This window comes from Phyllostomus discolor, chromosome 4 (genome assembly GCF_004126475.2).
Source record: "Phyllostomus discolor isolate MPI-MPIP mPhyDis1 chromosome 4, mPhyDis1.pri.v3, whole genome shotgun sequence".
NCBI lineage: Eukaryota > Metazoa > Chordata > Mammalia > Chiroptera > Phyllostomidae > Phyllostomus > Phyllostomus discolor.
The window spans coordinates 143,862,418-143,886,639 of NC_040906.2; the positions used below are offsets into that span (position 1 = coordinate 143,862,418).

The window sequence follows — 24,222 nt, forward strand, 5'->3', positions numbered from 1 at the left end:
TCTGGTGGCATCCTGCCATCCCTCTCCCCACTGAGGTCCTCTGGCCATCAGCTAGAAATGGTGACATCTGGCCAACCTTAAATTAGCCAAAACATTCTTTTTCTGTAGTTTTGGCTCCCGAACACTCAAGCATCACTGGTAATAAAGGATTTCTCTTCATCTCAGTTTCTGGGCAGGCAGTTCATTTAACCCTCATCTTTTTCCTCTGCTGGTGTCTGCCAGCTTGGAGTCCAGCACAAACAAAGACATTTACTTCTAAGCCAAAAGGAAACACACACAAACACAGTATTACAATCTTAATTCATAGATTCTATAGATGCCAAATTTGAGCATTTCATTCTTAAAAAAGTGGATGTTCCTCAAAACTCGAAAGGAAACTTATATCACTTTAGGAACATGTTCATTCTTAAAGGAAGAAAGGAACATACTAAATGGCTTACACCCATGATCTCTATTCAAACCTACATTAAACAGTGATAGGATAGACACTAAAAAGTTCCACAGTATTTTAATATTCCTCAATACAATAGGGCATTTGCCTGGAGAAGCCACCTTACCTTTTGTCAAGTAAAGATTCCGTGGAGTTTATGCCCAGGACCATTTAGCTTTCACTTACTCTAGTGTGTGTGTGTGTGTGTGTGTGTGTGTGTGTGGTTATAACTGTACTCATAATGTTTAACTCTAGATAAAAAGAGAAGTTAGATATCATATTAGATATGTCATACAATTATTGCACGAACTGTGTTTTTTTGAATGGCTTCATTCACCCCACAGTCTGCTGAAAATGAGTCAGGAGGGGAACCAGGATCTGTTGTGTGCCTCTAACCTACCCAGTCCCTCCTGCTTTCTCTGAGATACTTGTAAGTGGAATTTGAGCAAAATAGTCTTAATGAAGCATTACCCCCACCCCTGCCCCCAGTCAGTTCTTGCCAAATTACCTTTATTCACCCTCATATCTAGTGCACACAGTTTCCTCAGGCTTGGGGCAGAGACAGTTCATTGCTTGGCTTTAGCACCTGTTTCACCTAAAAATTTCAGTGAAGTAAAATTTCAATAAAATGGGTTTTATTTAGGCTAAGTGATCCTTGGCTGTCAATATTCATTTCACTCAGGGGGCAACTGACTCGTTCCTGCACTATTCTTCATTGTTTAGGTTTCCTTGTAGCTGTGCAGAGCTCCTGCTGTCGCTTACTGCTACCATGTATCCCATTTCCCTCAGAGTAACCTCTGCGTCCAAGGAGTTCCAGGACCAGAAGACACACATTGTTCTTCTTAAGGGTTTAGATAGGCTCAAGACTCTCATGGGAGAAGAGCCTAACATCAGGATTTCCTTGCCTAGTTTTATTTTCACAGGTACCCTTCTGGTACTATTTTCTATTTGTGGTCTCTAGTGGGGTCTTCATTCAACAGCTTCAGGCTTTCTTCCCTAATTTCTGGTTGACTGCTAAAAGATTAAGCCCAACTATTACCATATGATGTATTTCTCTCTTCCAGACCACATGGTGTCTGTTTTCCCCTTGTGGGTCCCTTTTGTGGAGGCTTTAGCAACTTGACACTGTTTCTCCTTGCCTGTCCTCTTCTTGCCATCACTGTGCATGCAGCCATAAGGGTTCATCCTGTAGAGAACAGATGCCCCCCACCCTCCAAAAAAAGAAAAAAAAAGAAGCCTCTGATGATAGTGTAGCAACATAATGATCTATGGACCCTGACCCTGCCTCTGCTAACTGACATTGTGGTACCTGGCACGCAAAAAGACTATTTTTCATCCATCCCCCCAAACCACCTCGTGCATACATAATATTTAAATAAAAGTGGGCTAGCTATGAAAATGTAAGATTAAGAGAAGCCATCTGGCTTTAGTTTCCAGCTAGAATGCTTCTCCTAAGCTCTTCCGACATAGATATTCTGGAGTTTCTGCTGCCTGGCAACTCCATCAGTTTCTCTTTGGGTCATTTTTATAGTTTCTGCGGAAATGGAGGGTTGCCACTCAAAATAGCATGTGATATGACTGTTAGGCCAACTGTTGCATGTAATGAAGGGGTATGAAGGCAGCAATGGGCTCAAGTGCACTCAGTAGAGAAAGGCTGGCATTGACCAGTGGACACAGGAAGTAGGTGATTAATACTGAAGTGTCATCTGACAGGCAGAAAAAAACATCCCTGAACTTTGTGTTGGGCTAAGGCACTTCTTTAGTATGTCCTGGGATTGCTCAGGTCATTTTGCAGGCTACAGAGACCAATTTATTAGGCCTGGGTGCTTGCTGGAGTTACTATTTGAGGAAGATACAGATGCTTTTGTGTGTGTGTACATATGTGGGATAAAATAGTGTTTGAAATAGGCCCCCAGACAGTGACACCAGGATTCGCTTTGTGGCACTGCTTTTCACCCTTGCCCATATGTTGCAATACTGATTTGTAGGTCACCCCTAAGAGGTTCTGAGTTACTGGTCTGGTGTGGGGCCAGGGTGTAGAAGCTTTAAAAGGTTCCCAGGTGATTTAAATATGCAGCCAAATTTGAAACCTGCTCTAGAAGGTACCAAAGCTTGTAAGGAAATCACAATACACTTGATAGGTCAAAGCATAATTACATGGGAAGTTAAATAACAATGTAAGAATGAAATAACAATATAAAACTATATAAGAAGTGCCCATAACTTTGCTTCTTTTATTTAGGCTAGAATTTAAATGGCAGAGAGTGAACTAAATTGTGCACTGTGAGTTTTGATATCTGAGACTTGCGGAAAAAGAGTTGAACATAGGCATCTACTTTTCTCCAAAGACTCCCCTGAAATGTAAAGGGATTTTCTTTTGTAAAGGCCTAAATCCACAAGGATGGGGAGAATGTGCCTGGAGACAACATGAACAAAATGATGGAAAGCTGGGAGGCAAAGGACTTTTAATAGGCCTGGAAAAAGAGAATCCAGAATGGGCAGTGGGGCAGCCAAGAACCTGCCTAGTTACGTCACAGAATTATCCAAAGGTTCAGGAGTTGGCAACACCACGTCTCTCTGGGAATAGGGGTGAAGAGTGTTGAGTCTCTAGAATGAGGAGAATTGGTTGAAAGTCTTTTTGCCCTCAGATCTACAACTTTTTTATATCATCTGGCTGAATCCTGGAGGTTAATTCTTCATGGAGAGAGCATATGTTAATTATCTAGAGGTTAGGGGGCTGAACATATAGCCTTTATTCTGTGAGGATATATGCTCAGCTAAATTTTGGGGTTCTGTTACTGTACAGGAGAGAATGAATAATGGGAGATAATTAGCAGTCAGTACTATGTTTACATATACAGGTATTTACTACCTGTGTTATTATAGTAATATGAGTAACAACAATGATGGTAATGATAATAGTAGCAGCGAACTTTATAGTGCTTTCTACACGCCTAACACTCTTCTAGGAACTTTACATATATTAACTCCCCTAATTTTATTCCATGTTGCAGAGGTAGAGAATGAGGTACAGAGGAGATAAGTAACATCCTCAAGGTTTTACACCAGAACCAGGCCTAAGATCTCATCTTTCTGTGATTAAACCTGACATTGTTTCAGAAGAAGCTGATTTCTAATTAAAGTTGTTTAATATGTTGGTTTTGTGTTCTCTTTGGGAAAAAATGATTATACTGATATATGTGCTTGATAAATGTAAGGAATTATTACTAGTTTTATAAAACTATTTTGTTGTACAAGTTCAAGTAACAGAATATAAATAATGTAACATTTAAAGTGTATTAATATCTTTTTTTAATGGATTCATATACTATTTTGAATACTGTTGTAGAAGGTGGTGAATGACAATTAAATTGGTCATTTAGAATATAACTGACCACAACATGTGAGAATGAAGACAGGGAGACCAGGATCTAGACGACTGTTGAGTCCAGAGGTTCTTAAACTTTAACACCCATCAGAATCACCTGGAAGGCTTGACCAATTAGAGATTACTGAGCTATACTCCCAGAGTTTCTGATTCAGTAGGTCTGAAGGGGGGCCCAAGAATTTTTACTTCTAACAACTTTTCAGGTGGGGTTGCTGCTGGTTGTGCAAGGACCAGAGTTTCAGAACCTCTGCACCTATCTGAAAGGTCATGAGAAGCCAAACTATGGCCATGGAGGAAAGATGGAGTTGGGAAGGGGTCAATAGAAGCCAGTCAGGGAGAACTGATAGGCCTTGTGATTCTTTGGAAGTTGAGGCAAATGGAGAGAAAAGGATCTAGGGCAATTGTCAGGAGTTAAATATTGAGTGAAAGACAAAAGTTTCTGCTAGGTATGCAATTAGGAGGCCACTGGTGACTTGTTGACAGAAATAAAAGCACTTTTAATACAAGGTGAGGTCAGAAGTAGATTAGATGACTAAAATTTTGAGGGAATGTGATTACCCTGTAATAACGTATAGAATATAGATGTCTTTAATTTTGAAACACTAGATTTTACTCTGTACCATTGCTTATTTTAGCTGGCTACCTGGGTTGGACCAGACTAAAGGGTTCCATCATATTATGCATCATGATACTTTCTGGCTTTCCCCTGACCAATTGTTAAAAAATGGATCTGGCATTTAAAAAAGTGTCTATATCCAGTTTATTTCAAGTGAAACTCATCCACATGCATGTAGAAATTGTTTCCTTGCATTTTATAATGCATGGTGGCTTTTAAGCTCTGTCTGCCTCTTGGGTCTTGCATATGGATGCTCGAGACTACTCAGATTTAAAACTTCAGAGTTGTCACGTTCTGTTGGAAGTACCTGGTGTTTTTTCTCACTGCTGTCACTGTCATAGTTCATGCTCTCAATACTTTTGACCTGAAAGATTATAATATTTGTGATAAGAGTGTTTTTTCTTACTTCCTACTCTAGCTAACATTGTATACATCTGTGAAATTAATGTTCCTGGAGTACAGCTCCAATCACAATACTTAACTTGGCTAAAACCTTACCTGTGTTTAATAGTAAACTCCAGTTTTCTTAACTTAGCATTTAAGATCTTATGTGAACTGACTTTCACTTTTCTCTGTTACTTTTTTACCCCATGTTCCTTGCTGCATCCATAATACTCACCAGTTGCACCAGAGCTTCCCTGGTCTTCTGATTTTCTTATAGCTTCTGCCCTTCGGAAAGTCCTCCCTCTTCTTCAGATCTGACTCATATTTCCACACCCAGCACATCTTCCTCACAGGCTTTGTTACGTAGAAGTAAACCTCTCAGTTGTTCCTGTTTGTGTCCATCCAGCACTGCACCTATAACTCATTATACTTATTTTGTTCCATATTTTATTTACATATAAAATTCACCTTTATATCTTCCAAGATGCCGATAATAATCCCACACACAGAGATTGGTTTAGTGAATGGAAGAATGGGAACTTGTCATGATTTAGTGCAAATAAAGTGATGGTTCATTTAACTGACACTGATAACTATTGCTTATCAGAGGATGACTTCTAATGGAATTTTCTACCACTGCTGTGAGTGAAGGTTTAAGTATAGTCTATCAACTTCATCATATCTCTTTTGATTGTTCAGAAATATTTTTATTTTAACTTCTTTGTATTTGATTGTGTCCTAGGTATTTCAGTGAGCTGAAGACTATGCTTATTATGAGATGTCACTGTTATGCTGTTTATGGCAAGCTTGTTAAGCATCGCTTGCATGACATGTGTGTGTATAAGTACCCATATACACACAGACATGAATTCATGCATATTTTACCTGAGATTAATATGGTGGACAACTGTGTTTTCCACACAGTGGTTATTAATATAGGTGGATGAATGGATTCATTAGTCAGAATAATGATCTACACCAGTTATTTTCTGCCTATTGATAAATTCCATTGATGTATTTTCTGATTCTGCTTTTAGTTACTCATTAGAGTGTGAACTGGAAAAGTAATTAGACTGTAGAAGTGATATGTCAGATTCGTTGGTTATAACTGATTTTAGAGGAACAAACATATAACTCTAGCATAAGAAATTATAATGCTATAAGTTATAAAAACTATAAAACATTTTAGATTTAGAATAGAATAATATAATTGAATTTTCAAAACTAACTTGTTTTCTTTTTGGCTGACCATCAGTCCTTTGGGGATTTTAGACTGTCACTTTTGGGACTATATTAAGGATCATAGTTATGGTATTTGTGTTTAGCTCTCCCTATAATGCACATTGAATTTGTTCATATATCAGTGATACAATTATTTAACTTTTAACCCTCACTCAAGGATATGTTTATTAATTTTAGAGAGAGAGGAAGGAGAGAGAATGAGAGAGAGAAAGAGAGAGACAGAGACAGAGACAAACATAAACATCTATTTTGTCTTTCATGATTGAACCTACAATCTAGGTATGTGCCCTGACTGGGAATTGAACCTGAAACCTTTTGGTTCATGGGATGATGCTCCAACCAACTGAGCTACTCAGCCGCAGCTTCTCAGAGTTATTTTAAAAAGAGCAGATATAGCCCTGGCTGGCGTAGCACAGTGGATTGAGCGCGGGCTGTGAACCAAAGCATTGCAGGTTCGATTCCCAGTCAGGGCACATGCCTGGGTTGCAGGCCACGGCCCCCAGCAACTGCACATTGATGTTTCTCTCTCTCTTTCTTTCTCCCACCCTTCCCTCTCTAAAGATAAATAAATGAAATCTTTAAAAAAAAAGAGCTGGTATAGTTAGTGAATGTTTATTTATTTTTTTTGGTTAAAACTGTGTTTTCATTCTTTTGAGTTTTATTAATAGATCTTCAATTTAGACTTAGAATTGGTTTAATGTCAACTTTCTCCTGTTTACAAAGGGGAAAGCTCATTTATTTTTCATGCTTCTTTGTCATGTTGTTCCCTTTGCTTCTGAGAAAAGGGCACTGACCCATTTAGATAGGGAAGTTCAGGCTATTTATAAAGCTAGGCAGGTTAATTTAAATTGACAGCTTGGTGATGTCGTCCTTGGTGAGTGACGCACACGGGTTTGGATGGTGCTGGCATGCTGTTTTCACTTACTGTCAGGAATCAGCTGGAGGAATCTGTGTGCTTCTGGCTTTGGTGTTGACGTAGGTACTGGCTACAGATATGTTTTAGGAAACGTCTCATTTCCATATAAATGAAGAAAGATTTTTTTTAAATTTATATGGCCTGCCCTTAAATTCCAGCTGGTATCATGAGGCTGATGAAAATGTTTCTTTTGACTTTCTGGAAAAACAGCTTTGATTGTGTTCAAGCAAAGTGAAATCATTACAGGTTTATTCAGAAATACTTTTTGTACTTTTTTAAAAATAGTTTTTAAATATCTATGTATACATTTATTTAAAAATTGTGTTTTTGCTTTAAACTCCAACTTTAATCTCTTAATAAGTTTAATAGATAGCTTCACTGAAGAAATTTGTGCAGTCACATCAGTAACCTTGTCAACTTGATTTTAATGAAAGAAGAGTCTAAGAATTCATCTTCCACGACAAACTGTGGTTCTCCTTTTAAAAGATATACTAAATATCAGTTTGATTAAAATGGGCTTTTGTGATTTTTTCAAATTTGTGAGTGTCACTAGACAAATAGCATGTGATCTCACTTATATGTGGAATCTAATGAATAAAACTGATGAGCAAAAATAGAAACAGGCATGGACACATGGAGCAGACTGACAGCTCTCAGAGGGGTGGGAAAGGGGGGCCCGAGGAAAGAAAGTGAAGGGATGAGCTGAAGAACACATATGTATAACCCATAGACAGATGGTGTGGGGACAGCCAGAGAAAAGGGGGCGTTGGGGGCTAGGTGGAGGCAGATGGGGGTAGGGGAGATGGGGACATCTGTAATAGTGTTGACAATAAAATAAAGGACAGAAAGGAAAAACAAAGAGTCTAACTTAAATGTAAATTGTTGTATGGTGTATATTACCTAGAAGCCAAACATTCAGATTATATTTGTTTAAATTCTATTTCTTTCCAGATAAAGTGATTTCATAAATGGGAATTTTATCTTCTTAAATCACATCGATCATGCTCAGAAATAAAATTTGACACAAGTGTCAAAACATCAGTGGTTGATTTATTACTAGCTTTTATATCATTTCTGGACCCATAACCTTCAACAAAGCCAGAGCTGGGTAATTCTTGAGGATGTGTGGGCTTGGGAATGCTGAATTGGTTCTGTACTGGCAGGGTCATGCAATTGCCTTTGTGGATCATCATGCCGTAAGGGCTTTACTCACGTGTATGGCAAACAGCACACTGCCATGGTTCAGGGACCAGGCATCGGTTTGCTCAGGTACCCTTGCAGTTGGGGGGAGTAGTGTAGAGCCACTGCTTCCAAGTGATGCCTGCTTGAATAGAACTGTGATCTATTAGGATCAGTTGGCCCTCCTTTCCAAGGAGTGTATTGGAAAGCTTTGGGCTCTCTCAGGTTCAGTTTTTGGCCTCTACAGTCTTCAGTAGATGCATAGCTGTTGCAGTGGCATTTATTACTTAGTCCAGGGGTTGTTTGGTGATTAACTCTTTCTTCTTCCTCCTGGGATATCTCCTGTGGGTTCAAAGTGGCTGGGCCTCCAGTTTATAGCTGCACCCGGCTCAGTGGTAAACCCCAGGAGGACCTTTGTGTAAAAGTGCATGCTAGCCTCCTGCTCTGCCTCTTCATAGTCTTGCTAACGGAACAAGATTTGGGTTCATAGTTTAGCACTGCTTGTTACAACTCCACTGCCATGACTGACTTGCTTTGTTTGCTACCCCACTTTTCATCCCAGATGGAGACAGAACTTATGGAGGAGTGTCAAAGTGGCATTGGCATTTTCTAGCTGGGGTAGATTGAGGGTGGGCAGGAGCAGTGCCGCATGGCTTCTCCAGCTGATGGGAGTCTTGAAGACCAGATGTGGGCCTCAGTACCCCTCAGTGCCAACCATTGGGGTTCTCTGCTTTCTGTGCCTTTCAGCTAACAACTGCTCAGTGTTATTGTGATAATTCTCTACATTCTATCATGCTTTATAGTTACAAATGGCTTATACATTCCTTACGTTATTTGACCCACTCAGATCAACCCTTGTTCGTAGGCAGGTTACTTATTTTTATCCTAATTTTATGAATGCAAAACTGAAGCATGATCCAAGACCACACAGCTGAAGTGGAGGAACTACATTTAAATGCAGGTGTTCTGACTCCAGAGCCCATACCTTTAGCCATAATGCTAACTTGCACACATACACCAGACTTCCTGCCTCTCCATCCCACAACTGTTTCTATTCCCTTTATGCTGCAGCTTCCGTGGTTTATTTCCCAGCTCTGAATTTGCACTTTATTACTTGCCTCTGTGCCGTTGGTCACAGTATTACCACTTCCACCTGTGCCTTTCAAAATTCTCATTCTTCTTTTCAAAATTAAGTTTTTGGGGTGACAGTTTATAAGATTATATAGGTTTCAAGTGCACAATTCTATGGTACATCATCTGTTTATTGTACTGTGTGCCCACCACCCAAAGTCAAATCTTCTGTCGCCATATATTTGACACCCTCACAGCCTTTACTACCTTTTATCCCCCTTCCCTCTAGTGACCACCATACTGTTGTCTGTGTCTATGAGTTTTTATTTTTCTTGTTCATTCATTTGTTCTCAGTTTTATAGCCCATTTGAGTGAAATCAAATGGTTCTTAATTTTTTCTGTCTTATTTCACTTAGCATGATATTCTTAAGATCCATCCAGTTGTCTTTCTGGGTATTTACCTGAGAAATTTGAAAACATTTATTTGCAAAGGTATATGCACTCCTATGTTCATTGCAGCATTATTCACAGTGGTCAAGACATGGAAACAACTGAAGTGTCAAAGTTCTGCCCATTTTTTAGTGCTCAATTCCAGGGCCTTCTCATCCATGAAACTTCGCTCCAAGTATGAAAGAATCTCCTCTTCTCTAATAGCCTTTTATTTTTACATCATTTCTTTTTTTTCTGTCCTTTTTTTATTGCAGTATTTTATGTGAAGTTACACTAAAACTAACCAGTTGCTTTTATTATGTGACTGTCAAGTATCAACTCTACTGCATCCAATAAAGAACCAATGATTACTTCTAAAACATTAAGATAGTCATTTGTAAAACAGTATCAGTTGAGACTTCCATGCATTTATGACTACTTAGAAACAAATACCAATCTTAAAAAACACAATTCCAGAATAAGTACAGTTACACTGAGTACAGATAAGAAAGCATAGGGAGTTCATTGGCTTTGTTGTACCAGATGGATGAAAAGTAAAATCGATTTTATAATGTCTCTCCCTGTGAATAAATAAATAAACCCCAATCTTTTTCCTATATGTATGCTTAGATTCCCTGTACAAATACCAGAATGTTCCATTCCATTCACTTCAATAGAATGAACTCTTTAGAGAAAGACTGATAATCAACCCCTAGATTTTATGATTATTTTTTACTTCTACTGATTTTCCGACCTATTTAACATAAGCAAGAATATCTTTTCAGTCAGCAGAGCAACTGAGGACTCAAGTGAAGTCTCAGAAAAAACCCGAGGTCTGGAAGAACCACAGCAGGTTACACGTATCCCATGTTGCTCTTGGTTTCCCATTTGTTCTTTGCTTCAAACCCCCCATGCAAGTTTCTTCTTTTTCTGAGCAACCTGTGAATTTTCAAGTTCCTTTTTGGCTTTTACAAAGTTATGGCGGACAATTGCTTTGGCAATTTTTACACCAAGCTTTTGGTGTAAAGCTTCTGGTGTAGCCAGCTGGTTGCTGAGTTCCTCGGCCTTCTCGATATTCTGCTCTTCCATAGCCTGGTCGATGCTCTTTTCAAGGCCTGACTTCTTCAATATTTTTCTTTTTCACAGGAGGTTCAAACCTGTCATTGATACCAAAATACTGAGTAAGTTCCTTCCACTGTGCTTGAGGACTGTTCATTATGAGATTCTTCTTCATTCTTCAATTTACTTTTTCTGGAGTATTTTCTCTTTTTCCTTCTGAACTTTGAAGTTGAAATTTTCTGTTCAGAGTGTTTTTATGCCATTCTTGAAATTTATTCCACACATGTAAAGGGAATTCCAGGAGGACACTCTTCATACGCATTTGCATTTGCCTCTGTGTCAGTTTTTGGTCCACCTATAGGGAAATCTGAGATCTCTGTTTCTGTAATGGTCCTATGTTCTTTATCTTCCTGTAAGTTAAATCCAGAGTTCTCTAAAGTGTCTTCATCTTCAGAACTCAACTCAACTTTCATTTAGGCCAGGAGGTAGCAGCCCACTCCACATCTTTTCTTGAGGGCCAAGACTGCAAGAGGGTGGCTCTGGAAAGGTACACCTTTTCCTGCTTGGTTGTGCAACCTGGAACTCTGCAGGCTGCCTTGCAGCAGCATCACACCCCAGTCCCCAAATGGGCGCAGCACTAGGTGGCCAGGGTTCTGGTACAGGAAATCTAGCTGGTCAGGAGCCAGCCACCCGGCAGCCATCTTAAGACCTATATCACTTTCTTATATCATAGTTATTTATATTTGACTCATCTCCTTTTTACATAAGTTGTTTGAATGTTAAAATGTTATAAGTAATTTAAATGGTATCTCACCTTTATATCATTTGTAGCATCCATCTACAGTGCCTTGTCCCATGGTCAAATACATGTTGTGTGACTGTTTATTCTATTGGTTTAAAACAATATCAAGTTATATTTTCATAGGTCAGAATTAAAGCCTCTGATGGTGTCAAAAGAATATGGGAAGGTTCAATGTCATCCTTTGCCACATCCATCTCATACATCCAATCTCAACCTGAAGCATCCCTAGCTCTGACCTCCATGTAGAACCTCTCCAGCTCACTGCTTCCAGTACTTCCATCCCAACAATCTTTTGAACCTTACTGATTCTTAAAATCCATGATTGCCACAGCCCTGTTACTGTCTCATACTCCCCTGATGGCTCTTCTTCCCTTTATACCCAGTTTTTACTTGCTTGGCAAAATCCAGTTCTAGTTAAATCTGTCCTCTGTCTAAATCAACAGCAACACTGTTAGAATAACACACGTCATGACCTTGCCAAGTGCTCTCACTTTACTCTAGGACTGGTGCTCACAGGGCCTGCTCATGCTGTCTGCCATGCCATCCTGCTACATGTTCCCGGGCCACTCACTCTTTCATTCTTTCTTTTCTTTCAACACTGCCTTCTCTGTTTACTCTTGCTGATAATCTAGTTTCATATTTATTAAGAAGATAGATACAACTAATAGAGAACTTTGACAAGCTTTTACCACCACACATACCCATGTTCCAGCATCCGTGCTCACGTTCTTCCCTCCTGTTTTGAATGAATGTAAGGTTCCTGTCAGCCTCTCCACATAGACTCCTTCCCTCTTTGTCACCTTTTTAAAGACATGGTTCTAGTTATTCTTTTCTCCCGATTTCATTAATTTTCTCAAAGTCATCAATTTCCCCTTCTCTACAGATCATTCCTATTGGCCTGCATAAATATTGTTATTTCTTTCATCATTTAAAAAAATTCATCTGTTGGCTCCATATTCAGCTAGTTATTGCTCCTTTTTTTTCTCTCCTTTATAGCAAAATTTCTATAGATAATTGTCATTACTCATGATCTTTGATTTCTCTTCTCTTATTCCTTTTTGAATTTTTTTGTTTTCTTCTTCCTACTTTGTAGACACTTATGTTAAGGTCACCAGTTGAAACATTTCAGCCCTCATCTCACTTCTGTTGATAGCATACAGCACAAGTTAATTACACTCTCTCTAAAAACACTTTCCTCATTTGGTTCTAGGCCAGCATATTCTCCTGGTTTTCTTGCAAACTCTTTTGTGGTTTTTTTTCTTCTTCTCAACTTTGCTGATATATTTCTCACCTCTTGTCATTGTAACATTGGATTTTTTTCCTCTATGTACTCATTTAAATTTACTTGGTAACTTCATTTAGTCCCATGTGTGGTTTTGTTTTTTTATTCTCACCTGAGGACATTTTTTTCATTGCTTTTTGAGAGAGGAAAGGGGTGTAGAGAGAGAGAGAAAGACATGGATGTTGCGTGGGACACCGGCCAGCAGTGACCACGGAATGCTGTGGATGGCTCGCCGAAAAACATGCAAGAAAAAAAAAACATGCACGGAGACAAACTAGTTTCTGTGGGGAAGTAGGGACGAAATGGCCACCCCCCCTAGTGGGGAGCATGCCGATTTACCATCCATACCTGCTTTTATTGGACTCATTTTGCATAATAATTCAGGTAAATATAGTACTCTTTAGGGGGAAGTAAGGAACTATAGAAAACAAGGAACTCTGCTGGTCTATTGAGTCGGGGTCAAAGAGCTGTAAGACTTTGAGGAACAAACTAACTTCCTCCTTGGACCCCTCTCATTCAACTGAGCATTCTAAACAAAGAAGGTTTCACAGTAATTTACATGTTCTTTCTTAGGCCTGATCACCCAGGGAATCTGCCCCTTTTCAGCACAGAGCTGCACCACCCTGTCATTGTTTCAGGCTTAGCACGGGAACTAAGGCAATAAGGAGATTTTCTCCCAGATGAGAACTCAGGCTATGTCAAAGCCGAGGAGCGAGGGTCCATCACCCCCTTTTGCTGCAGCCCCCCAAATCCTTCTTTTGGGGGGCCTTCCAAAGTGATCGTGCCTGTCTTAGGTCGTTCCCCCCTTGGGGAATCTTACCCATCTTTGGCTAACCGACCAAGCTTTTTGGGGTTCAGTTATGAATAAAGCAGCAGAAGCAGCATTCCTGCCAGGGAGATAAGCTTTTGTCTCCTTGCTGGCTTGCGGTTCCAAGGGCATTCCCTTAGCCTTAGCCTAGGTGGGGGTTTCAGCTTCTGATACCAGTCAGGGCGGTTTCCAACACATGGATTTGAGAGAGAAACATTGACCAGTTGCTCTCTCATATGCTCCCTGACCAGGGATCAAACCCACAATCCAGGTGTATGACCCAACTGGGAATCCAGCCTGCAACCTTTCAGAGCACGTGATGATGCGTTACCCAACTGAGCCACAGTGGCCAGGGCTCCAGTCCTGTGTTTTTTCATGTCATCTTTATGCTTAAGACTTTCCTATATCCAACAGTTAAATAATACCTTTATCTTAATGTCTGAATGCATCTCAAACTTACTATCTCTAAAACTGAACTCTTGGTATCTCAACATGCTTCTTGATGATTTTCCCTGTTTTAGTTAATGGCAACTCTCTCCTTCAAGTTGCTCAAGGAAAAAGCCTTTGAATCATCTTTAGCATTCTCTGACTCATACTGCACATTCATTTCATCAGCAAATCCTTTTGGTTCTATCTTTAGTCTGTATCGAAAGTCTTACACCTTTTTTGCAATTATGTTTTGTCATCTCTTACTGGGATCATCGTAATATCCTGTAATCAATCTTGCTGTGTCTGCCCTTGCCTATTTATAGGCTATTCATCAAGTACCAGCTAGAGGGATCCTGTTGAAATGCAGTTTTAGAGAATGGCATGATGTTGCTCATTGACTTCCTGTCAACTCACCTACTTTACTCATTTTCACAGTAAAAGTCAGAGCACTTACGGTGACCTGCAAGGTCCTATCTGATTTGTTCTGTCTTCCCATCCCATTCTCTTAATTCTTCAACTTCATATCCTTTCACTGTTTCTCTTTCTCTAAATCAAACATCCTGAACTTTTTGCCTTTCCCCTGCTTTGCTAACCATGTTCATACCCCCAGGATCTTTGTACTATCTGGTCCTTCTGCCTGGCACATATTTCCCTGGATGTATGCATGATAACTTCCTCAGTTCCTTTAACTCTTCCTTTAAATGTCACCCCTTAGTGGTGCTTTCCCCATCTTCCTGTTTAAGGTCACAGTAGTCCCACCTGCTTCCCACCTGCTCCCTCAGTTACCTACTCCATGCTTTACTATTCTCCATAGCACTTGTCATCACTTAGCATGCTATGTATCTTATTTTGTTTTTGTCTTTTTTTCTGACTGAAATGTAAGTTCCATAGGATAGAATTTTTTTTCTCCTGTATCCTCTGCATCTAGAATTAGTGTCTATACAATATTAAGTATGTAGCATCCAGCACACGCGAGAACCAATATCGGAGATTTTCAGGGATTCAAAGATGTTATTTTATTGGCCAAGTTTAACCTGCGCAGGGGTGAACTCTCAAAGTGTCCAGCGACACAGTGCCCACAAGGAGCTGCAAACGAGAGCCACCGCGAGCACGTACAACTACTTTCTTATATATGGCCGGGCAAGCAAGCGGTATACAGAAGCAGACGTGGCAGTTAGCAATTCGCTTACAGAGACCGCGCGCGGGAATTTCAAACCAAGCATTTTTGCATAAGGCGGGAAGGCAGGCTGTTTGTTCATTAACCTAGCAATCTCCTGGCTCTAGCTAGCTAGTTTTCTATTTTCTCATTAAAAACTACAAAGCACTGCTTATCTAGCCTACTCAGGGGAGAGTGCCTGCTAGACACAGGATGTTTGCTTAACTGCCCTGTGTCTCCCTTATCATTTCCTTTTAGCTACAATGTGGTTCTTCTCTATTAGAGGAAATTTAGTTCTTAATTTCCTTATTCCCAACAAAGTACTTTGTAAATTGTTTGAATAGGTATGAATTTTTAGCCTTTCCAGTATCATGATTCTTCTGTTACAGATAGAAATTGAGCCTTAAAGAGTTTAGTGATTTGTGGAGATGATGCCTAAACCCACAGGCAACTACTTTATGTATTATTAATTTATCCATTGGGATACTGTGTGTACAAACTTGACATCAGGTTAATTGCATTGTAACAGGAAGTCATCAGTATTGTAGATTTTATGTGTGCTCTTACCCTCAATCATTACCTGTTTGGGAAAAAATGGAAGCAGATTTTTAACATTTAATTCATGTTGAAGCAGTTACTTTGCTTGATCACAGAGACATGAAGAGAGTTAAACTATTTTCTCAAACGAAGCATGTTTTGGAGTAAGAATTCTGCCTTCTAGAAACAAAAAAGGCTGTATTTACTGAGATAAAAAATAACTGAATCCAGGGAACTAGAAGCAGCAAGGAATAAATAAGAACACTGTTTCTCTGGCTCAGGTGATTCAGGTATTCCATGTGGATCCCACAGGTGGCAGCTGGAATCTGTTTTCATTTTCTACCAGTGAATTGTTCTTAATTCAACAGAATCATACATTTTCAGAAATTATGAAGCAACTCACAGTCAAATAGGGAACTGATGAGGGATAGAGGTCACAATCAGAAGGTAGTCACAGATCGTGATGAGTATGAATCATGCTTTAAGTTTTTGCAGCTGCTTTTAGACTACAGACTGTAGGATGTGTCTAGCTGGCATTTCCTAGCACCTGCCCTATTTGTGGTTCATATTCAAAAGGACTGATTGAGCTGAAAGTAAATTCTACATATCAAATCCCTGGATCATAGAACTGAAATATGAATCCCACACCTGTCCCCAAATTCTGGTCAGCTGGCCAGACTATGGTCATTGCTTGTATCAGTCCATCCATGTGCCTGAAATGAGAACTTTTCATGAAATGCTGACATTGTTTGGGAGGTGGTAAAATTTCAGATGAGAATTTAGTTATGTGCTGATAACATCTTACCTTGTGGTTTCAATGGAAAGCCTAAGTTGTTTTTTTATCAAGCTCCTTTAACTGAAAGAACCTCAAACTCCAAATTCTGTCTCCCTTCTAGTGGGCAGAGCTAAAATCTATGCCCAGCTCTTTGCGCTTCTGGATGTTACCTGCTGGGCTTCTGGAGGCTCCTGCAGGCACAGGGGTCAACTGAGAATCTGAGCAGAGTTAATGCACAGATTTGGGGGCACTCCTGTGTAGTGCCTTCTTTTAGGAAGTTAGTTTCTCAATTTCCAGCCACTGATAGCTCCAGACTCCATTCTTTCTGACACTTCAGGCCAATAAGACCATGTCTGTGTATCTGAATTCTAGCTGTCTCGTGTCACGGAGACTGGGGACTCCCCTTAGGGAGTATGTCTTGTAAATGTTATACTCACCCATTGCCATTCATTTCTTCCAAGGGTCCAACCTCTTTCAGTTTAGGCCTATTTTGGCCTCTCCAAAGCCTTTAAGTAGTTTTTTTGTTATATTTTGTTCAGATTTATAATCATTAGATGTGGGAGGGTTACTCTGCCATTACTGAAATCTGAACCTCAATAAGTTGGGGTACATAGAGTTTTCATTATCATTCAGGTCAAAATACTTTCTAATTTTCATTGTAATTTCTTGGACTCATGAGTTATTTAGACATAGATTTAAATTTTTTTCAACATAAGGATCTTCTAATTATCTTTTTATTAATTTTTACCATGGTCAGAGAATATACTCTGTATGATTTTATTTCTTAGAAATTTGTTGAGATTAGGTTTATAACCCAGTCTGTTGTCAATTAATACCAGTGTTCTTTGTTTACCTATAAAAGATTTGTATTCCTAGCTGTTAGGTATAGTGCCCTGTATCTTTCAGTTAAATCATATTTGTTAATGGTGTTCAAATCTTACTTAGTTTTCACTTTTTTATTTTGGTAAGCTTTATCTGTCAGTTACTAATATTGGTACATTAAGATTTCCCACTGTATTGGGAATTTATCCAGTTCTTCTTTTAATTCTAATATTTCTTTCTATTTATTTGGAGCCCATGTTGTTACATGGGTTTAAACTTAGAATTTTGTCTTCCTTGTGAATTGAACCTTTAAAGAATGAATTTTCACTTTTTATCTCTGCTAATGCCTTTTCCTTTAAAGTCTTCTTTGTCTGCTACTAATTTAGTGACAGCTTTCTTCGCATTGGTTTTTCATTGTATTTTTTCCTTCTTTTTACTTATGACTTTCTGATTTCTTTATTGTTTATTTTCTTTGAAGTAGTTGGGTTTTGCCTTTTTTTTCATACCAGTGTGACAATCTGTCTTTTAATTGTAACATTTAGATTACTTACAGTTAATATAATTACTGTTTGCATTTAAACCAGCCATCATAGTAGTTATTTACCGTTTCCTTTGCCTATTTCATGCTTTCCCCCCTCCATCTCACCATTACTAACTCATTGACTTTTCAGGGGTATTGTGCATTACATTACTCTGATTTGTCATTGTAAGATGATTTTCTTTTCTTTTCTTTGTTCTTTTTTAGGAAAAGATAGAGTTTTTAATACCCCATTGTGCGAACAAGGAATTGTTGGATTTGGGATTGGAATTGCAGTCACCGGTGCTACTGCCATTGCAGAAATTCAGTTTGCAGATTATATTTTCCCTGCTTTTGATCAGGTAAGAAGATTGCAATTTACTATAACTGATCATTTCTAAGGTTAAGTCCATGGAGTACTGAAGTTTTGTCTCCAGTCTTCTACCCACTATCTTAGCAACTTTTTGTTATCTTTCAGCAGGTGCATTACAAGTTTTGTTGTTTTAGGCATGTATTTAAAGATCGAATAACATGTTTCAAGAAAATGGATGAGAATAAAGTTCTTATTGTGATATGCTCCTTCTCTTTTCCCTCCTCAGATTGTTAATGAAGCTGCCAAGTATCGATACCGCTCTGGGGATCTTTTTAATTGTGGAAGCCTCACCATCCGTTCCCCCTGGGGCTGTGTCGGCCATGGGGCTCTCTATCATTCTCAGAGTCCTGAAGCTTTTTTTGCCCACTGTCCAGGAATCAAGGTATCCGCATTTATGTACTTTATTTGATCTCCATTTGATGTTTCCATTTTGGTTCATTCTACAGTATTAATATTAACTAATAAGCTTATCTAGAGGAAAGCAAACAAGATTTTTGGAATTTATGTAAACAATTCTTTTTAAGAGAGCTTAGTATTTTTTTAGATACACTAATCCATTGCTCAGGTCTATAGAATATTGATTTTATTTATTTATTTTTATTTAATTTTTTTTAGATTTTTTATTTATTTATTTTTAGAGAAGGAAGGGAGGGAGGAAGACAGAGAGAGAGAAACATCAATGTGCGGTTGCTGGGGGCCCTGGCCTGCAACCCAGGCATGTGCCCTGACTGGGAATCGAACCTACGACACTTTGGTTCACAGCCCGCGCTCAATCCACTGAGCTACGCCAGCCAGGGCTTAGAATATTGATTTTAAAGTAGCACCTGGCTTGACCCTGATACTGATTTCAGGCTTCAAAGAATAAGACTGAGAACATAGTTGGTTTATCTTTCCCTTCTTTCAAAGCTCTAGGTTCACTTAATGGATTCTGGGATAAATTAATAAATCTACTGTTTAATTCATAGTCAGAGGAATAAGACTTTTGCTTTTAGTCTATTTCTTTTTAAGTAGACTAAAAGAAGCCTTTGTTAGCTAGGAGTGCTTTTCAATCCAGGTAAGGTAATATTTGCTCAACCAATTAATTTTGAAGTATCTTTCTTTCATAGCCTTGCACAATATTCTTAGGTTTCTATAACAGCTTAAATCTTTTAATAAAAAACATGTTGCATATTTTAAGTCTAAATTTTTTACATTATTTCCTTTTTCAGTTCTATTTACTGAAGAGCTTTCAAGGGAATCATTATAAAAACACATAAATATGTTCACCCAGGGCTGTGTGTCTGTTTTTTGATAACATAAACTGGTTGTGGATATGTTTATGTTTTATTTTTTATTTATTTATTTTTTCCTACTAAAGCAAAGTCATAAAGTTTTCTCAGTTGAATACAAATTGCATAATTTTTCAATGTAAGCTGGAAATTGTAAGTTGGAACAGAAGCCACATTTGAGGTGACAGTTTTATTTGTGCTTGAGTTGAACATCGATTCCCATTTATTGTTTATGATGTCGCCCAGTATTTTTAAGAACAGATCTTTTCTCCCAATCTCCTACCTTCTCTATTCCTCCCTTTTTTTTCTTTTTTTAATCCTAAATGAAAATATACATGTAATACGAAATGCTAAATACATGAGGGAAGCAGATGAAGAAAAGTAAGCAGTGTGTTCAACAGTCTATTTACAGAAAATGAAATAGTGAGATTTGAGCTGCTGTTTTATTTTTTAAATAAAAATCCTAGACATGGTATGAAAATGATTTTGAAAGCCAAATATAGCTTGATTCAAGCAACCTCATTTGAGCTTTTGTGACAAATTCAGTTTTATTTTAATGGTAATTCTCCTGTGTAATTCTTGTCTTTATGCAGTTATTTAACAATAACTAAAAATTAGACACAAGTTTGTACAATAATTCGAGGCAAAATGGTGTAGAAGTTAAGAGCTTGAGCTGTGGTGTCATTCAGAACTGGGCAAGAATCCCTGGTCTAGCAAGTGATATAACCTTGGACAAGTTATTTGATCTCTCTTTAAGCTTTAGTCTGCAGTTCTAAATTGGGAAAATAATAGTAGCTACCTTGTGGGGTTGCTATGAACAGTAGATGAATTAGTCCACATAGAGTTCTTGGTCCAGTTAACACATGTGCTACCTGCTGTCATTTTTTTCTTCCTCATTATCAACCTCATTCTCAGGAAGGTCCTGGAGTCCTTTCCTGTCAACACGAAGCATGCAGTACCTACACTTTTCTTTTAGATTTGTAATAACTAGACATTATAGTACCCAGGTGATAAAGTTCAGTGGATTACTTCTTCAAATAGGAAATCATGTTGTTCATGGAAAGGAGATTTTGATGTTTGAAATTGGAGAAAAGAGTTGTATGCCCTTTGAAATTAGCAGTAGAGTGTTAGTGGAAAATATTTCTTTATAGATAAATACAGAAAGATATTGACAACTTGTTTTGATGAATGCTCTTTGCAGAATCCTATATTTTACACACACACACACACACACACACACACACACACAACTTTAGCTCCTTAAGAGAAGAACAGTTTTAGTCATCACAGTGTGATAGGCATCTAATAAATGTTGAACAGTCGAATTTTTTGGGACAGAACGTAAATTTTTATAAAAAATGGTAATTGGGCTAAAAATGCCAGATTTCTATTTTTAATTAGTAAAAATTGGTTATTTAAATATCAGCCCTCCTTATAAGTGAGTTTACTGGGATACAGTTTTACTAAAATTGTCTTTAAAAAAATCTGTTTTTGCAGGTGGTTGTGCCCAGAAGCCCTTTCCAGGCCAAAGGACTTCTTTTGTCATGCATAGAGGATAAAAATCCTTGTATATTTTTTGAGCCTAAAATACTTTACAGGGCAGCAGGTAAAGGTTTTCTTTATTTTATATTTGTGAATATCTTCATATTTTTGTTTTTTACACTTCAAAAATTTATTTTTTTCCTGTAAGTTTGGTTTGACCTTGTAGAAAAAATTCTGATTTTTTTTCCATATTTAGTTTGTTCTAAGGTGTATACTTTATGTGTAGGGAAAACCTACCTAGCCATTTATATTTTGATTGTGGAAAAAACATGCATGTTTTGAGAACATGGGGACTATGGTCATCTACATAGAGCTTAGTAAATGTGGGTTGAATGAAAAAGTGAATGAGCTCTTTGTGCTAAATAGCATCGGATGCCCTTATAGCTAATGTGTCTGTTTAGGTCTTAATTTAAATTAACACACTTATGACAGTGAAGGAGGGACTATTAATGCTGTGGCATCAGGTCTACATTGGAATGATTGCGTATGGAAACTGTGGTGTTCAGTCATGCTCCTTTTAGCTTAAAAATCATGATTCTATCAATACTCATCTGTGACTGCTTATTTATCTGCTGTGATCAAAATTTTTAGATCAAATGATTTGTTCTGTTGAAAGTATATTTTGAATTCAGGAAACATTGCTTTGTCAAATGATTTTTTGAATACATAAGCTTAAAAACATTTTAAAAAATTCTTGTTTATTCCATTGCAGTTATCCCAGTTTTTTCCCCTTTTCCCTCTGCCCAGCCCCCTATTCCCCTCAACCCCTGCTCCCACAGTATACCCCACACCATTGTCCATGTGCATGGGTCATTCATGTGTGGTCTTTGACTAATCCCTATCCCTTCCTTCTTCTGTTCCTCCCCTCTCCCCTTTCCTCTGGCACTGTCAATCTGGTCCCTGTTTCCATGTCTCTGGTTCTGTTTTGCTTGTTTTTTTTTTTTATTTTGTATTAGATTCCTCTCATAGGTGAGATCATATGGTAGTTGTCTTTCACCACCTGGCTTATTTCACTTAGTGTAATACTCATCAGTTCCATCCATGATGTCACAGAAGGTAGGAATGCATTCTTTCTTTCTGCTGCGTGTAGTATTCCATTGTGTAAATGTACCACAGTTTTTTAATCTACTCATCTACTGATGGGCACTTAGGCTGTTTCCAGCACTTGGCTATTGTAAATTGTGCTGCTATGAACACAGAGGTACATACATTCATTTGAATTGGTGATTTGGGATTCTTAGGGTATATTCCCAGCAGCAGAATTGCTGGGTCAAAAGGCAGTTCCATTTTTAGTTTTTGAGGAAATTCCATACTGTTTTACACAGTGGCAGCACTAGTCTTCATTCCCACCAATAGCACTTGTTTGTTGATTTATTAATCATGGCCATTCTGACCTGTGTGGGGTGATATCTCATTATGGTAATAATTTGCATCTCTGATGGCTAGTGATGTTGAGCATTTTTTCATGTGTATGAGCCATCTGTATGTCCTCCTCAGATAAGTGTATATTCAGGTGCTTTGCCCATTTTTTATTAGATTGTTTGTTCTTCTGGTGTTGAATCAGATGAGTTCTTTATGTATTTTGCAGGTGAAACCCTTGTCTGATGTATCATTTGCAAATATGTTCTTCCATACAGTCAGTTTCCTTTTCATTTTAATGATGGTTCTTTAGCTGTGCAGAAGCTTTTTAGTTTGATGTAGTTGCATTTGTTTAATTTTTCCTTTATTTCCCTTGTCCTTGAACATATAAAAAATATTGCAACACAGGATATCTGAAATTGTACTGTTTCGGTTTCCCTCTAGGACTTTTATGGTGTCACAATTTATATTTGACTTTTATCCATTTTGAGTTTATTCTGGTGTATGGTGTTAGTTGGTGGTCTAGCTTTGTTTTTTTGGCATGTGCCAGTTCAGTTCTTCGAACACCATTTGTTGAAGAGGCTATTTTTACTCCATTGTATGCTCATGCCTCCTTTGTCAAATATTCATTAACCATGTGTTTATTTCCGGGTTCTCTATTCTGTTCCATTGATCTACGCTTCTGTTCTTTTGCCAGTACCAGACTGTTTTGATTATAGTGACTTTGTAGTATAGTTTGATATTAGTTACTGTGATCCCTCTAACTTTGTTCTTCTTTCTCAAGATTGCTGATGCTTATTGTGGTCTTTTTTGGTTCCATATAAATTTTTGAAATACTTGTTTTAGATCTGTGAAATATGCCATTGGTATTTTAATAGGAATTGTGTTGAATCTGTAGATTGCTTTGGGTAGTATGGACATTTTAGTAATGTTAATTCTTCCAATCCATGAACATGGTATATGCTTCCATTTATTTGTGTCTTCCTTGATTTCTTTCTTCAGTCTTCTATAGTTCTCTGAGTACAGGTCTTTAACTTCCTTGGTTAAGTTTATTTCTTAGGTACTTTATTTTTCTTGTTTCTACAATAACTGGGATTTTTTTCTCTAGTTTCTCTTTCTGATATTTCACTGTTGGTGTACAAAAATGCCCTTGATTTCTGAGTATTGACTTTGTATCCTGCTATTTTGTCAAATTCACTTATTAGGTCAGGTAGTGTTTGGTGGAGACTGTAGGGTTTTCTATGTACAGTATCATGCCGTGTGCAAATAATAACTGTTTTACTTTCTCCTTTCCAATCTGGATGCCTTTTGTTTCTTTTTCTTGTCTGATCACTGTGGCTAGTACTTGTAGCACTGTGTTGAGTAAGAGTGGTGAAAGCAGACACCCTTGTCTTGTCCCTGATCTTAAGGAGAAAGCGTTTAGTTTTAACCTGTTGAGTATGATGTTGGCATTCATTTCTCACATACGATCTTTATTATGTTGAGGTATGGTCACTCTGTTCCTACACTGCTGAATGTTTTTATCATATATGGGTGCTGGATTTTATCAGATGCTATCTCAGCATCTATTGATGTGATCATGTGATTTTTGTTTTTCATTTTGTTTATATGGAATATTATGTTTATTGATTTGTGAATATTAGTACCATCCTTGCATCCCTGGGATGAATCCCACTTGATCATGGTGTATGATCTCTTTAATGTATTGCTGGATCCAAATTGCCATTATTTTGTTGAGGATTTTAGCACCTATGTTCTTCAGAGATATTGGCCTGTAGTTTTCTTTCTTTGTTGTCTTTATATGGTTTTAGAATTAGGATAATATTGGCCTCATAAAA

General features: G+C 38.1%; 1 protein-coding gene and 1 pseudogene across 4 annotated transcripts in view; one reads left to right on the plus strand and one right to left on the minus strand.

Moving 5' to 3' along the window:
• The window catches only part of BCKDHB (branched chain keto acid dehydrogenase E1 subunit beta), a 187,666-nt gene that overhangs the window by 25,409 nt on the left and 138,035 nt on the right, over positions 1–24,222 (plus strand). For all 4 annotated transcript variants that reach the window (XM_036024390.1, XM_036024389.1, XM_028509091.2 and 1 more), the window contains exons 4-6: positions 18,071–18,204; positions 18,442–18,597; positions 20,981–21,089. In XM_036024390.1, the coding sequence (XP_035880283.1) occupies positions 18,071–18,204; positions 18,442–18,597; positions 20,981–21,089 (399 nt within the window). The remainder of the gene's footprint in view (positions 1–18,070; positions 18,205–18,441; positions 18,598–20,980; positions 21,090–24,222) is intronic.
• On the minus strand, positions 10,270–11,326 carry LOC114494182 (annotated as a pseudogene).